A 14,322-nucleotide genomic window follows, 5' to 3' on the forward strand; every position below is an offset into this window, starting at 1 on the left:
AAATTAGTAATCTATAGTAAATCAATGTAGAGGCATGAAGGTAGAGTCAAATAGAGAATGAGGTGTGCATGACAGATTTTGTACATTCCTTTTTAGAATTCTAATTTTGGACCTTATTTTGTAACTAAGATTATTTAATTTCATGCTTTGAATTACTCAAACTTTGACTTTCGTTGCATCAACAAACATTAGACTATCCAAAAATAATTTATTCAACTAAAAATAACTTTTTAAAGCCTTTTTAATTCTGAAACTCAATAAGTTTACTTGCCACAAATCCTATTCAAATAAATCATTTAAATACAAGAATTGTATAAAAAATTTAAATTAAGCCTAAAATATGGGCATAAATATACCAGCAAGTATACTAGGTTGTTGAAGTAAACAAATGTTGTATCTACCGGAATTTGGTAGAAATAACAGTGTTTTAACTAGTTTGATATGTTGTAAAACTATTTTTGTGTAGAAAGTGAGTGTGGAAGTTGAGAGTGTTGTAAAACCAACTTAGAATTCGATTTAAGCTATCAAAAAAGTGTTTTTTGTGTTTGAACCGTGTTGAAGCTTGACTTCAAAATTCCTTATCTCTTGTGCTAGATCTACCTCCAAATATGAAGTCTTAGATGATCAAGTCCTGGGAGTACTCTTTATGGTACACTAAATCCATCCCAATACCTAGAGACTAGTATATTGTCTATTCTTGTTATGGTATGAGTCCATTGTAGGACATATTGAATTGTGCTACATCATTAAATTCGTGATTAGGAAATTTCTTCAACAAGACTTTATATCTCTCCCTTGCTTCACAAAAATGTTCATCAATTCCTTGGGAGAAAGTTGCAATAATAGCTTTGACACTGAATATTTAGATGGTGGGAAAAATCTGGCTAAAAATTTTCTTTCCAACTTTTCAAGCTCTATTTTTGGTGAGATTGCAACCATATTTTGGCGTTGCTTGTGAGTGAAAAAGGAAACAACCTGAGATAAGCAGCATCTTCATCATTAGAATCTATCCCAAGAGTTCCACAACACTCATAGAATGTAGCCAAATGGTTAAAAAGATCTTCTTGATCTAATCTAGCAAACTAGTTTATTGTTATTAGAGAGAGTAACATAACCTTCATCTCCACACCTTTAGTAGGTCTAACAATTCTTGAAAAGTGGCGTGGCCCAACAATCTTCTTTGATTGTTTCCTAAAGCCATTTGAATGAAACAATGAGCGCTTATATCAACGTGTGAAGTTGTTGCCTTTGCTTGTTGGTGGAGTTGTTGCTTGAGGAGCTGTTTTTGTCTTTTGTTCTTGTTGTTGAGATCAAATAGTAGAACCTATTTTTTGTCTTTTCCTTTGCATACACAACAACTCAAACAGTGGTGAGCAGTACAAATCATACAAAAAGTTTATGCAAAAAGTTTAGTCAAAGATCAATGTAGCAATAAAAATAAAATCTGTCAAGTTAGCTACTATTAATTTATACAGAAACTTGTTGGATGCCATGCATCAACCAAATATACCAACAAGTATATTGGGTTGTTTGTAGTATAACAAGTATATCCATGAGATTTGGCAAACAATACAATGTTTTAACTAGTTTGATAATTGATAAAACCTTGAAATGATTGTAATATGTTCAAAATAGATTTGGTTCATAAAAATAGAGTAAAAAAACATGATAAAAATTGTTTGGATTAAAAGCAAGTGACTTTCAGATGGTTAAAATATGTTGAAGTTTGATTATACCACTTTGTCCCTCTCTTATAATGGATCTATGTTAAATATGACACTGCGATTAATCAAGTCCTTGGAGTTCTCTTTGAAAGTAACTCTAAGTTCATTCTTGGTACCTAGAGCTTAGGATCTCTAAACTTCAATATGATCCCTCAAGGACTGCTTGAATGGATACCTACATTAAGACTAGGACTTTATATCCAGCTACAATCTTAGATTTATTTCTAGCATCTAAAAGCATACATGATAATTGATTGAACCACAACTTGAATCTATTTTACACTCAATCTCAAGTCAGTGAAATAAGATGAGTTATCAGTTCATCCAACAACAAGTATAAATCAATTCACAAACTTATAATCAAAAGCAAGCATTAATAAATAAAATAGTCCCATATATAAAAGGGTTCAAAGTGGTTTACATCTCATTTCAACACCTAAGAGATTTAGCTCCTCATAATGGATGGGAAAAATTTAATACAAAGAAGGAACTTCATCTCCTAGTCCTTTAATGATGTTTTTTAAGGTACAAAGGAAATAGGTAAGAAAAATCTCTAAAGTCTCTCTCTAAAACTGTCTAGAAAGCCTAGTGAGAAGTCTCCAAAAAGGTTCTCCAAAAGCTCTCGAAAATAGAAAGGAAATTATGTTTTTATAGACACTAATTGTGTGGCTTCAGCGATAGCTTTCGTGCCTTCATCCGCGAGGTTTCTTCTGTGGCTTAAGCTTTGTGATTTTATGCTGGAGCCTCCTGAGATTACTTCTAGGTGAAGGATTCTTCATTGCTTTATCCTCAAGTCAAGGCTTGAGGTTTCCCTCCAACGTGAGTTTTCTTCGTGTGACTCAAGCCTCAAATTCCACACTACAGTTGTGCTAAAGTCAGTTTATCGTATTTTGCTTAAAGTTCTCTATTTTCTTCATATTTCATCTTTAACTCTCTAATTTCATAAAAACCTGGAAAACAAGTAAAATTAGGGTGATTAACACAAATATTTACAAAATCAAAACAAGATAAGTGTCAAATTAATATCAAAACTAACTTATATTGGAAACTTGTCACCTACCTTGTCGGCCTCAATTAGTCAAATCTCATGTGTCGCCTACCTTGTCGGCCTTGGTTGAACAACTCTCATTGTCGTCTACCACTCTAGTCACAGTTGAAAATCTCTTGGATTTGTATGCTGCCTACCTTATCAAGCCCTAAATGAGTAAAAGTGATTATTTTTCCAACAACCATTAAGGGAATTGTACAAAATTAGCCTTATGCTAGACTACATATATATCGGTCAAAACATACAAGTTATAAAAGGTAAAAGGAAGGACACGAGTACTGAACGAAAGAGAACTTCCTAGAAACTATTCACCACTCACATCTAGTAAGACCTTACATCCCATCATTCAAACCTCTTCGTCGTTACACTCCTCGAGGCTAGGGGGTTACTAAACCCGTAAGGTTATAACCAAAGATACAAATTTTCTTTGCAAAACTCCACAAGACGACTACTGAATACCAACATCATGGTTTTACACTAAGTACCATTTACTATTGTTTTACTAAAGCTCTTTACATGCCTTCAACTCATGAAAAGGCTGGGGGCTAGTGTATTGTACATGGTCGATTACCTTTTGGCCTTATCAACATTGATATCTTCCTATGATAACTTAATGCAAAGCATACACTGTGTGTTGCATGTCGAGGATCGAGTGCTACTTGTCGAAGGTTAAATGTTGTCCATTAAGGGCCATATGCCGAATGCCGAGGGTCGAGTACTACTTATCAAAGATTATGTGTTGCCCTCTGAATGTCATGTGATGATTGTTAAGGATTATGTGTTGCCAACCAGGATTAGGTGTCATTTGCTGATAACTAGGTGCCACTTGTCGAGGACGATGTGCCTTCTACCAGTACTATATGTTGTCTGCCAAAGGTAATGGTGTTCTATCCAACCACGGTTTGTCTAACTACTTCTACCCGGCCATACAAGTCGACCTTGTAAGAAAAATGTTTGATTGCTTCTAGCCGACCACAAGTCGGCCTATTTAACCACTACTACCTGATCATAAGTCGGGATCAAACAATTGACTAATGAGGTAAATGAACCAATGGATCCACTCAAACTTATAAATAATACATTTGTTGATGTAAATAATTTACGTTCATTATTACAACATTAATTATTTTCTGATGCACCTTGAAAATTAAAATGGTTTTTTTATAGATCCCTCCCAATCTTTAAGTAAAATATCTTTACTAAAAAAAGTTGGAAGAGTCTTTAATGTACTTAATCTCATAAGAACAAAATTGCATAAAATCATATATTTTCGGTCTAAAACTAAGTTTTAAACCATTGATCATAAAATTCATTTTAATTATAAACTTTATAATCGGTGGATAAACCCTTTCAAATTTTTAAATTATCTAGAAAATATTTTATCATTAACTTTTTATGATAATCTAGATTAACACTTCGTGGCGTCTCTTAAACCATATAAGGTGATACTTGCTGTTGACACTTAATGTTTTTATATGTCCTTCCACTATCACAAAAAAACATGATAAAATGTTCAAATAAATAATTTGCATTGAAACAGGTAAAACACTTAGAATGTCACTTATGATCAATATTCATAAATAGTCTACTAATACTAATAGTAGACTTTCTACTAAATGATTATGTTGTTTAAAGATTATAGATAATTTTTTATCCCAACAAAATTATTCATAAATGATATATATATATATATATATATATATATATATATATATATATATATATATATATATATATATATATATATATATATATATATATATATATATATATATATATATATATATATATATACTATTGACCCCTTTGCACCCATCATCCTCCTCAAGTTCTAGAGGATTTCCTTATGAATTCAGTTCTTCGTTACTTACAAACAAACACACAAACATAAGTGGTGAAAAATTTCAAGTCTAATTAATTTAAGAAAATCAATTTATATTGAGATTTGAATTCATAAAAGGAAAATCTCTTATTATCATTATCAATATGCTTATACATTGTCTTTAGTATCAAATATCAATGTAAAACAATATCAACATTAAAGGACTAATCATAATTTGGAAGAGTATTTTAGTTTAGTTTATAATAATTTGAATTCATTGCTATAATAATTTATAATTTCTTACTATTAAAATTTTACTTCAGTTTGATCATTATTACACAATTAGATTACCCTGCTATTCTTTCTTCTATCCGAACAATTTCATTTATAAATTGTTTTTAGATATTAATTATAAAATATGCTATACTGTTTAAGATCTTACATTTTTAATTATACACTTTATTATTTTAAGTTATTATACTAAATTATGTATAACAAAAATCTAATTATTCCATTAAACTAAAATTCGCGTACAGCAAGTTTCACTCAATAGTTTTTAAATTAAAAACAGAAAAATGTAAGTGGTGCCCAGTGCCAGCCAAACGTGTGTAGAGCTTATTACTCTTCAACTCCATTCATGCCTCCAAACTTTCCTCTTTCCGTCCCCAATGATTTGTACAGACGCGGTTATCATCGGGGAATGTGCGCTACATTTTCGGTTGTTTTGCTTTCTCCACTGAAATTTCTCAGTAACAAAGAACCCCTTGAGGCCAATCTATGTAAGATTTTCTCTTATTCATTGTTTTCTAATTGATGAAACCAATTTTTTGTATGTCCTTTTTCCTTCCCCCCTTTCAAGATCAAAGGAAGAAAACATCGAAAATACTGCGAATCATATTAAGCACCGCAAGTTGAGTGTTAATTCATAACTATTTGAGTTTTAGGAAAGTAAACTAAAAAAAATTATGAGAAAAAAATATTTCTTTATATAAGTTAAAAGTAAGTTTTTCTAAAATTATTTGAGAATTATAGGAATTGTGTACAATAAATTAAAGATTAGATTATTTTTCTTATTTTTTACCATCACTGGTTGAAAAAAATTAGTTCCAATGTATGCTTGCTTGCTGGGGTATCTTAATATCTTTATTCTCTTTCTTACAGTTTCAATGGATGTAGATATTATTTGATTTATGCATCTAATTTGTACAGTGCCAACAGTGAGCAAGAAAACCTTTCCTAATAAACAATGTGGAACATTGGTCGGTCATTAACGGTAGGTAATGAAGAGGAGGGAGAGAGTTTGTTGGGTGAGGATTCAGGTGGCCTCTGCTCCCTCTCAACAACACAGGTGCTGCCAAAACTTTTTACGTTAATCTTGCTGTTTCAGATTTATGTAACAGTAACGGCTATATGTTTTATAACTTTTGGTTGTTACTATGCAGAGAATTTATGGATTTGCCGCTTCTTTTGTTGCTGGTGTTGTCTGCATGCTACTGGTGAGCGACATTTGTCTCCTCATTCTTCTGTATTTAGAGTACGATTGTGATATATTTGTGATCTTGTGTTTAATTTATATTTCGGCTAGAAATTTAGAACAGAAAAAGAGAACCTGAATGAATCCCTCATAATTAGTAATAAAATAGTTAGATTAGTGGCAAATGTTTAGTGTAACGGAATGAAGTTCTTTTGTCTACATATGGGCCATTGGTGTTGCAATGTGGCAAGTTAATGGTGTTTATTAGGAATCTGTTATGTTCCGTGCTTCATCAGATGGCAAATGACTAAGTTTAAAATCAGATTTCTTTTGTAAGCATAAGAGTAGTTTTAAACTTTTATTTTCCTGTTGCGTTTCTCATCTTGGGTTCACAAAAAGATGCCATATCTTGCAAGAGTGTTCAAGAAGGCTTCACCTTGCCATGTAATGGGAAATCATAATTGGGCCTTGTCAATTTGGTGGATAAGGTACTACTGGCAGAATTTGTTGCATGAAATAACTGAAATTCATTTGGTGGAAAGATTTGAGTATGTTTGTCATTGTTAAAATTTCAGAAAGGGTGGAAAAGAGAGAACTATTGTGTTGAATGATAATTAGATGTAGTGTTAATGCAAAAAGGTTAACCTAAGGCTCTTATCGATACTTATAATCTAGGTATGATTATAACACTGATTAACCAAGATTCCTAGCAAACAACTAAAAATTGAGCAACTTCTCCGATCATCTAGATGATTAGCTATGATTGGAAGACAAGATAATGAACTATACACTCCAACCTATTTTTTGGCATATGTTAATGTTATACCCTTATTTTTTTTTTCTTCAGGTTGCTTTGAGCATTGTCTATATACTTACTACTGCCCTATAATTATTTTGATTTCCGCTTTTGCTTACACCCAGAAAGAAAGGGATGCGTGTCTAAACAGGGTTTTTTGTTCTTTCAAAAGTTAAGTTTCAACAAGGCTATTTAGATCTTGTCGGTGTATCTGTTTTTCTTTATCTGTAGTTACTGGGTGTTCTTAGTTCCCATTAACTCTTCTGACCGGGTTTTCTATTGGTCTTCTCTTCATATTTTCAAACCATTACAGGCAATATTCTATCAGCTTTTCCTCAATAGGTGTTACTCTTACCTTTTCTTTGATACATTTATTAAAACACTTAGTTTGTGCTCTTTTTGGTCCTTTACAGCTCAAGTTTTTGGTTTTCTTTAGTTACTTCTTATTTAAAGATTCATTTATTTAGAAGTAACATTTTTAAAGACTTCATTTTAGCAACTATTCTAGGTTCAGGTTCCTTACGTTTTTAGAAAATGTTAAAAGAGAAAAGAAAACGGACATAGATCTCTAACTGTGTATTTAAGTAGAACACAGGTCAAGGGGCTTAGTGAATATGTCTGTCAAATGCTCACTAGAGTAGATAAAGCTTGTAACAATATCTCCATATTTAAGTTTCTCATGTGATGAGATGACAATCAACTTAAATGTGCTTAGTCCTCTTATTTAAGAGTGACGTAATTTCAATCTTCTCCTGTAACTTACCTATTATTTAAAACTCACGCAATTTTCTTTTCTTCTTGCAATCTCAGTAACTTGGCTCACATAAATGTATTGATCTCTGAAATTTTTTGAATATCATATATTGTGTAACAGATAATACATGGTGCAAAAGTATTGATAGTTTGTTCTCTATTAATTCTGAAATTTGCAAAACCTCAGGTAAATTGTCTTGTTAACTTAAACATACTTTGTTTATTTACCCTCTTCTTTCTACTTTGCAGTCAATGATTGTTTTTGTGAAACCCATAAAGTTTGCGGTGTTGTTCACCTTTGGCAACCTGTTAGCCGTTGGAAGGTAGATTTAATTTGCTCCTTGTTCATATGTGAGATTTAAAACTAACTTCTCCTAAACTATGTCCAGAGGAAAAATAACATTCGAGTTTATAGGAGTTACTAGAATTGTGTGTTAGGAGCACACATAATTGTCTATTTATAAAGGATAAAATGATATAATAAAAAGAAAAGTTGACACCACCTCTTTAACCTAAAGTCTTAACATAATAGGTTTGTGAGTCTTGTTGACATATATGTTGCTCAACTCTTTCATTTTTATGCGATGTGAGACTCCAAATCATACTTAAACTTCAACAATCTCCCCTTCAAGTATTAATTCTTTCCATATTAGTACCATTGACTTTGATATCACTTGTTGATCAATCCTAAGAAGAGAAACACCAAAGAGATCTTCACCAATGGGCCACAAGTTAACAATGCTAGAGAACTTAACCAGTCTTAAATCCAAAACTTTAAGACAATAGGTTTGTAAGCTTTATCACATGTTGCTCAACTTAATTTTTACACAATAAGACTCCAATTTATACTTCAACTTCAACACAATCTTGGTGTCACTTTTATCTACATATAAAAGTCTGCTACTTGATGCATTCTTGACATATCAAATGATAAACATGACAACATCTCATTGACTACCACAAAGGGTGTTGAGGAATTCATTTACCACACTGGCTGCAAAGCTAATATCTATGATGTTCAAGTTTGACACTGGACTCCATTGGAGTTTTAATTAGGCAATAATCAAGTATACTGCCAGAAAGGGATTGACAGTGGTTTGCGATGATAATCATGTGGAGAGGCCACAGAACAACCAAAAAGAAAAACAGAGGGAAGGGAAAGAGAATATTAGTTTTCATACCATATGGAAAGATTTACAAGGAATTGTGTTATAAGCACAAACATGATTCCCTATTTATAAGAATTTGAATGATACAACAAAAGAAAATTAAAGAAATATAAAATGTAATCCCTAATCTATACAATATCATGAGGGAGTGAATTCTCTTAATTTGGGACAAAGATACCTGCTTAGTAAAGGATAGATAAAGAATTAATATTGTATTTTGTATTCTGAATAAAGGAAATTGCAAAAATATATAGCAAATCTAGGTCATATGCTCATTCTAACAAAATACCTTCTAACCAATCTAACAAATTACTACATCAGCACTAACAGAATCAAACAGCCAATTCTACAACCTAGTATTTCTCTTTTCTTTGTAATAAACATTATGATTTTGTTTTCCGCTTTGCAATCCTTTTGGGCCTACTTGTTTGGCCCTATTCTTCTTGCATGTTTTCGTTAGTGTTCTCTGTTTTCTTATTTAAACTATTATAATTTTTCATCAACACATAAGGGTATATTTAATAGAGTTGGTATTGTTGGTTGGTCTAGCTTGATGTCAATAGAATGATTCACAAATTTTAATTATTTTCATGCATGTAACAGTCCCCAACATCTAAACAATATGAAGACAGATAAGCTGCCTCAAGTCATTTACGTTCTTGCTCATAAAACATTTTTTGTGTTTTTTTTCCTCATCATTGATGGACACTTATCATAATTAACTCCCAAAGAGAGTCTAGATCTCTTCATTAATGCTATAAATACCTCATTGTACTTGACATTTTAGAGGAAGGAATTGAGTTCTTTCTTCTACTTCTCACCTCTTCCTCTAGCAAAGTGGTATCAAGAGCTAGATTTGATATAGAGTTTGAGAGAAAAAAGAGAGTTGAGAAATGACAAGCAGTGGATATACTACCTTCCAATTTCCTCGTCTTGGAAAAGAAAATTATGAAAAATGGTGTCCATGCATGAAAGTGCTACTTGGCTTTCAAGGTGCTTGGGAGATTATACAAAAAGGCTATGAGGAGCCACAAGATGAAGATAGATTATCTCCAGATGAAATGGTTTGTTGAAAATAAGGAAAAAGGAACAATAAGCCTTCACTCTCATCCATCAATATTTGGATGACTCGATGTTCGAGAAGGTTGCCTACGCTACTACGTCGAAGGAAGCTTGGGAGATCTTGAAAAAATCCCTCCTAGGTGGAAGAGCATGTGGAAGAGCAAGAGGAAGAGGTCGTGATTATTTTCAAAATGAAATGAGTTATGAGAAATCTAAAGTTGAATGTTACGATTGCATAAGGTTGGTCATTTTTCTTGGGAATGTCGTCCCAATGATATGGAGGAAAAAGCTAATCTTGTTAATGAAAAAGAAGAGCCAACCTTGTTACTAACACTAAAAGGTGAGTGTAAGGACATTTCTTTTACGCATTTGTAGGTTTGTACTTTCCTGTACTCCTCTTCAGAAAGAGCACACATTAGAGAATTCCAAGCTTTAGAGTTTAGGAGATACCTCTGTTTTTGCTCGTCTGACCATCTGCTTCTAGCCTAGGGCTCACCCTCTTCATCAAAGGGTATATAGTTACCATTTTCAACTACGTCCCACATGTCAATGTGGCAAGATTCAAAGAATGTGAGCATTCTTTGTTTCCATTAAAAGCGTTAGACGTTCCCAAGCATTTAGGCATGATACATGTACTAGCGTTTAGGCAAAGTCTAATTGGAGTAATGATTGTAATTAGAGTAAAATCTTCCTAATTAGAGAAAATATCTGTAGAATCTAATTAGAAATTGGTAGGAAAATTGATTTATCTATCACACACAAGACCAGACATTGCTTATGCAGTTAATGTAGTGAGCCAATTTATGCATGATCCAAGAGAGAGACACATGCTAGTAGTTGACAAAATTCTCCAGTACTTGAAGTCAAGTCTAGGAAAGGGGCTATTGTTCAAAATGGAAGACACATTAACTATGAAAATATACATTGATGTTGACTATGCAGGTTTTATTACTGACAAAAACTTTACTTCTGGATATTGTATGCTTCTTGAAGATAGTCTAGTAATGTGGAGGAGCAAAACATAAGATCGAGTATCTTGTTCTAGTGCAAAAGTTGAATTCTGAGCTCTTGCTCAAGGAATGTGTAAAGGACTCTGGATGAAAATCATTTTGATGATCTTAAAGTCAAGGTGGACAACCCTGTGCAACTATACTATGACAATAAGTCTTCCATGAGCATTGCCCATAATCCAGTACAACATGACAACCAAACTCATTGAGATTAACAAACATTTCGTCAAAGATAATCTAGTCAGAGGCTTGTGATTACAACTCATGTTCCTACATAACTTCAGATACCATATATTTTTACAAAATGGCTCCCTCAGGGTAGATTTCAAGATCTTGTAGGCAAGTTGGGAATGATTGATATTCATTTACCAACTTGAGGGAGAGTGTTGTAATAGAGGAAAATCTTCTTAATTAGAGAAAATATCTATAGAATCTTTCTAATTAGAGAAAATATCTTTAGAATCTTCTAGTTTATTTTTCAATATATTTGTTCCCTTATTTCCTTATTTTGGAAGATTAGATTGTTACAAATAGGTGTAAGGAACGTGTAATAGACATGAATGATGATAATAAAATCATTCTCTTTTCCAAGTGTAACGTTTAGAGTTTAGGATAACGTTTACACATATAGCGTTTAGTGTGTTTATCCTAGACGGTTCATTTGATAGATGCTATCGTTAGACAATTATGTTAAACTTCTGAAAAAGGTTTGTTTAGACAATCTTGCCTTAATAGTGGAAAGATTCAAAGCATGACTAATTGTAAAAGGCTACAAGCAAAAGCATGGAGTAGACAATGATTAAGTTTATGCATCTGTCACTTGCATGGATACAATCCGTTTGTTGATTTATTTGGTGACTCAAATGAAGTGGAAGATCTATCAAAATGATGTGAAGTCTGCATTCCTAAATGGCTATCTAGAAGAAGCCTATATTGAGCAATCTTCGGACTTTGTGGTTGAAGGACATAAAGATCAGGTTTTAAAATTGAAGAGAGCTTTGTATGGATTAAAGCAAGAACCAAGAGCATGGAATAGTCGCATTGACAAGTGATCATGGGGGGTATTTTATTCTTTTTCTAATAATTTCAAGCTTTATGGATTTTGTGATAGTGATTATGTGGGAGATATTGATGATAGAAATAACACTAGTGGCTTTATATTTTTCATGGGAGGATGTGCTTTTTCATGGGGTTCAAAGAAACAACCCATTGTCACACTTTCAACATGTGAGTCAGAATATTTGGCAGTAACTTCATGCACTTGTCATGCGATTTGGGTAAGGAGATTATTGGAAGAACTTCATTTACCAAAAGTGGAAACTATAAAGATTTGCATAGATAACAAGTCTGCACAAGCACTAGCAAAGAATCTGGATTTCATGATCTAAGCAAGCATATAGACATGAGAAATCATTTAACTAGAGAATCCATTTCTAAAAGGGAAGTGGTGATCAAGTATGTTAAGACTCAAGATCAAGTTCTTGATATTTTCACGAAGCCACTAAAGTTTGAAGAGTTTCAAAGGTTCAGAGCAAAGATTGGTGTGAAGAAGAAAATTTCAAATTAAGGGGGAGAAATGTTAAGTAATTTGAAATATAGAAATATCTAGAATGACTCTAACAATGTCTACATCTCATGTGGAGATAATCTATCTTCCTCATAGCCTTTTTGTACAATCTCCCAAGTACCTTGAAAGCCAAATCGGGCGAAGACAATTTTTTTTTTTTAATTTTCTTTTGTAAGATGGAAAATTGGAAGATAATATATCCATTGCTTGCCATGTCTCAACTCTCTAGATTAAACTTAGCTCTTGATACTACTTTGTTAGAGGAAGAGGTGAGAAGTACAAGAGAGAACTCAAATTTCCTTGCTTGAAAATGCCAAATACAATGAGATATTTATAGGTGTTAATAGTGAGATCTAGACTTCTATTATGTACTTCCGTTTATTATTAAATATTTGTGCTGTTATGCAATATGCAAGACTGACTCACTTTTATTTTCTTTCAATTTACAGGATTTAGTTCAAGAAACCTTCTAACTTCGGTTTGTGTGTCTAACAGTACAGGCTTTCTTCTTGGACCTGCACAGCAATTGGGAATGATGTTTGACCCTGTTCGGGTTTTTGCTACAGCCATATACCTTGGATGCGTGGTTATAGCACTTATCTGTGCTCTTTGGGTAATCCCTACTCCTTTGATCGCTACAAGCTCCATATAGCAAGTACCTATTGTTTGGAATACAAATTACTTGCATTTTTTTAATGCTCTCTTGAGTTGCTAATCTTAAAAAGTAATATTAGTGAGGACATTTGAATAATAATCTTTTCTACCTTTTTTTTACTTACCTAGTCTGATAAAACACGCTTACTAATTCTTGGTACACTATGAATCTTGTTTCTTTAATCAAGGAAGCGATCTCAATTTGTTCAAATACTTTGTGGCCTGTCACTTTTCTTACAATCTGTTACGATGAATTTTCTTTTAGAGAAGACAGATAAAATAAGTTTTTGCATAAGTTAAAACTATAATGTATATAAGCTAATTTGTAAAATCTGTCCTTTTACTTCTCTAAAATTAGATTTTTAACTTATAAATAAGCAAGTTTTAATTTATAAAAAACTTATACAACATTTTTTAATGTTCTTTTTCTAGAGAAGTTTTGACGATGAAAATACCCAAATATGCCCTTAGTTGAATGGAAAACTGATTAATTTTTCATGTTTTGTAGATTCATAGCAAAGTTCTGACCATAGTTGCTGTCATAATTGAGATTGGTGCCCTTATTTGGTGAGTTTGCTTTCAACAGCGCTATTTCCTGACATAAATTTGTGACACGAAAAGTGAAAACCATTTCTACAGATGAATTTGACATAGGACTCCTTTCCATAACATCAGTTTGTTTTTTATTTTTATGTAGATCCTTAATAGTTCCACGTTGTTACAGGTATAGCCTCAGTTATATACCTTTTGCACGAAGAATGGTTTCTGAGTTGATGATCAGATTATGTGATACAGAACTTTGAAAACCAAATAGAATAAAGCAAATCAAGGATGTTCGCTTTCTGATTCTGTTGGGCTGAGTTGGAATTACTCATTGATTATGAAATTCAGATATTAATTGTGTTCAAATTTTTTTCCTTCCACATACGACACAACTAATGAATTAAAAAATAGTTTCCACAGATTTTGAAAAAGTTTCAAGTTATTCAGTACTTCATATACTTAGTATTCACCCGAATTTTCTTAACATTCTATTTTCTGTTGAAAGTACAAAATATTGATCTCTGATATGAAAGTGTTTTGAATTTGATGTAAAAGTTCAAATATTAAAAGAAAACTTGCACCTTTCCAAATCTGGCATACTTGTTCAATAACGGTTCTGTTGAGGCACAGGAACTTAGTTGTTATTAAGTCGGTTTTTCAATTAAGAAAGAAAATATTCGAATGAGTTTAATTAATATTC

The 14,322-nt window shown here is 32.5% G+C and overlaps 1 protein-coding gene and 1 non-coding gene across 3 annotated transcripts; both read left to right on the forward strand.

Moving 5' to 3' along the window:
- Positions 1 to 749: 749 nt before the first annotated feature.
- On the forward strand, positions 750 to 856 carry LOC128193403 (small nucleolar RNA R71). Its single transcript, XR_008244624.1, has one exon. It is a non-coding gene; the product is annotated as a small nucleolar RNA R71 (small nucleolar RNA).
- Positions 857 to 5,177: 4,321 nt separating this feature from the next.
- LOC108336404 (uncharacterized) lies at positions 5,178 to 14,076 on the forward strand. 2 transcript variants are annotated; one of them, XM_017572847.2, is made up of 7 exons: positions 5,178 to 5,373; positions 5,804 to 5,942; positions 6,037 to 6,090; positions 7,867 to 7,940; positions 12,921 to 13,038; positions 13,588 to 13,646; positions 13,777 to 14,076. In XM_017572847.2, coding segments are annotated over exons 2-7 (408 nt in total). In that variant the 5' UTR covers positions 5,178 to 5,373; positions 5,804 to 5,840; the 3' UTR covers positions 13,778 to 14,076. The 2 variants fall into 2 exon arrangements, with proteins under 2 accessions (XP_017428336.1, XP_017428335.1); XM_017572846.2 differs by having other exon boundaries at positions 5,179 to 5,373; positions 13,804 to 14,076.
- Positions 14,077 to 14,322: the final 246 nt, after the last annotated feature.

Source organism: Vigna angularis, chromosome 7 (genome assembly GCF_016808095.1).
Source record: "Vigna angularis cultivar LongXiaoDou No.4 chromosome 7, ASM1680809v1, whole genome shotgun sequence".
Taxonomy (NCBI): domain Eukaryota; kingdom Viridiplantae; phylum Streptophyta; class Magnoliopsida; order Fabales; family Fabaceae; genus Vigna; species Vigna angularis.

Coding starts and splice junctions, on each gene's coding strand:
- LOC108336404 (XM_017572846.2), top strand. CDS start 5,841: ATGTGGAACATTGGTCGGTCATTAACGGTAGGTAATGAAGAGGAGGGA. Junction 6,091..7,866: donor GTGTTGTCTGCATGCTACTG/GTGAGCGACATT, acceptor TCTACTTTGCAG/TCAATGATTGTTTTTGTGAA. Junction 13,647..13,803: donor GAGATTGGTGCCCTTATTTG/GTGAGTTTGCTT, acceptor ACGTTGTTACAG/GTATAGCCTCAGTTATATAC.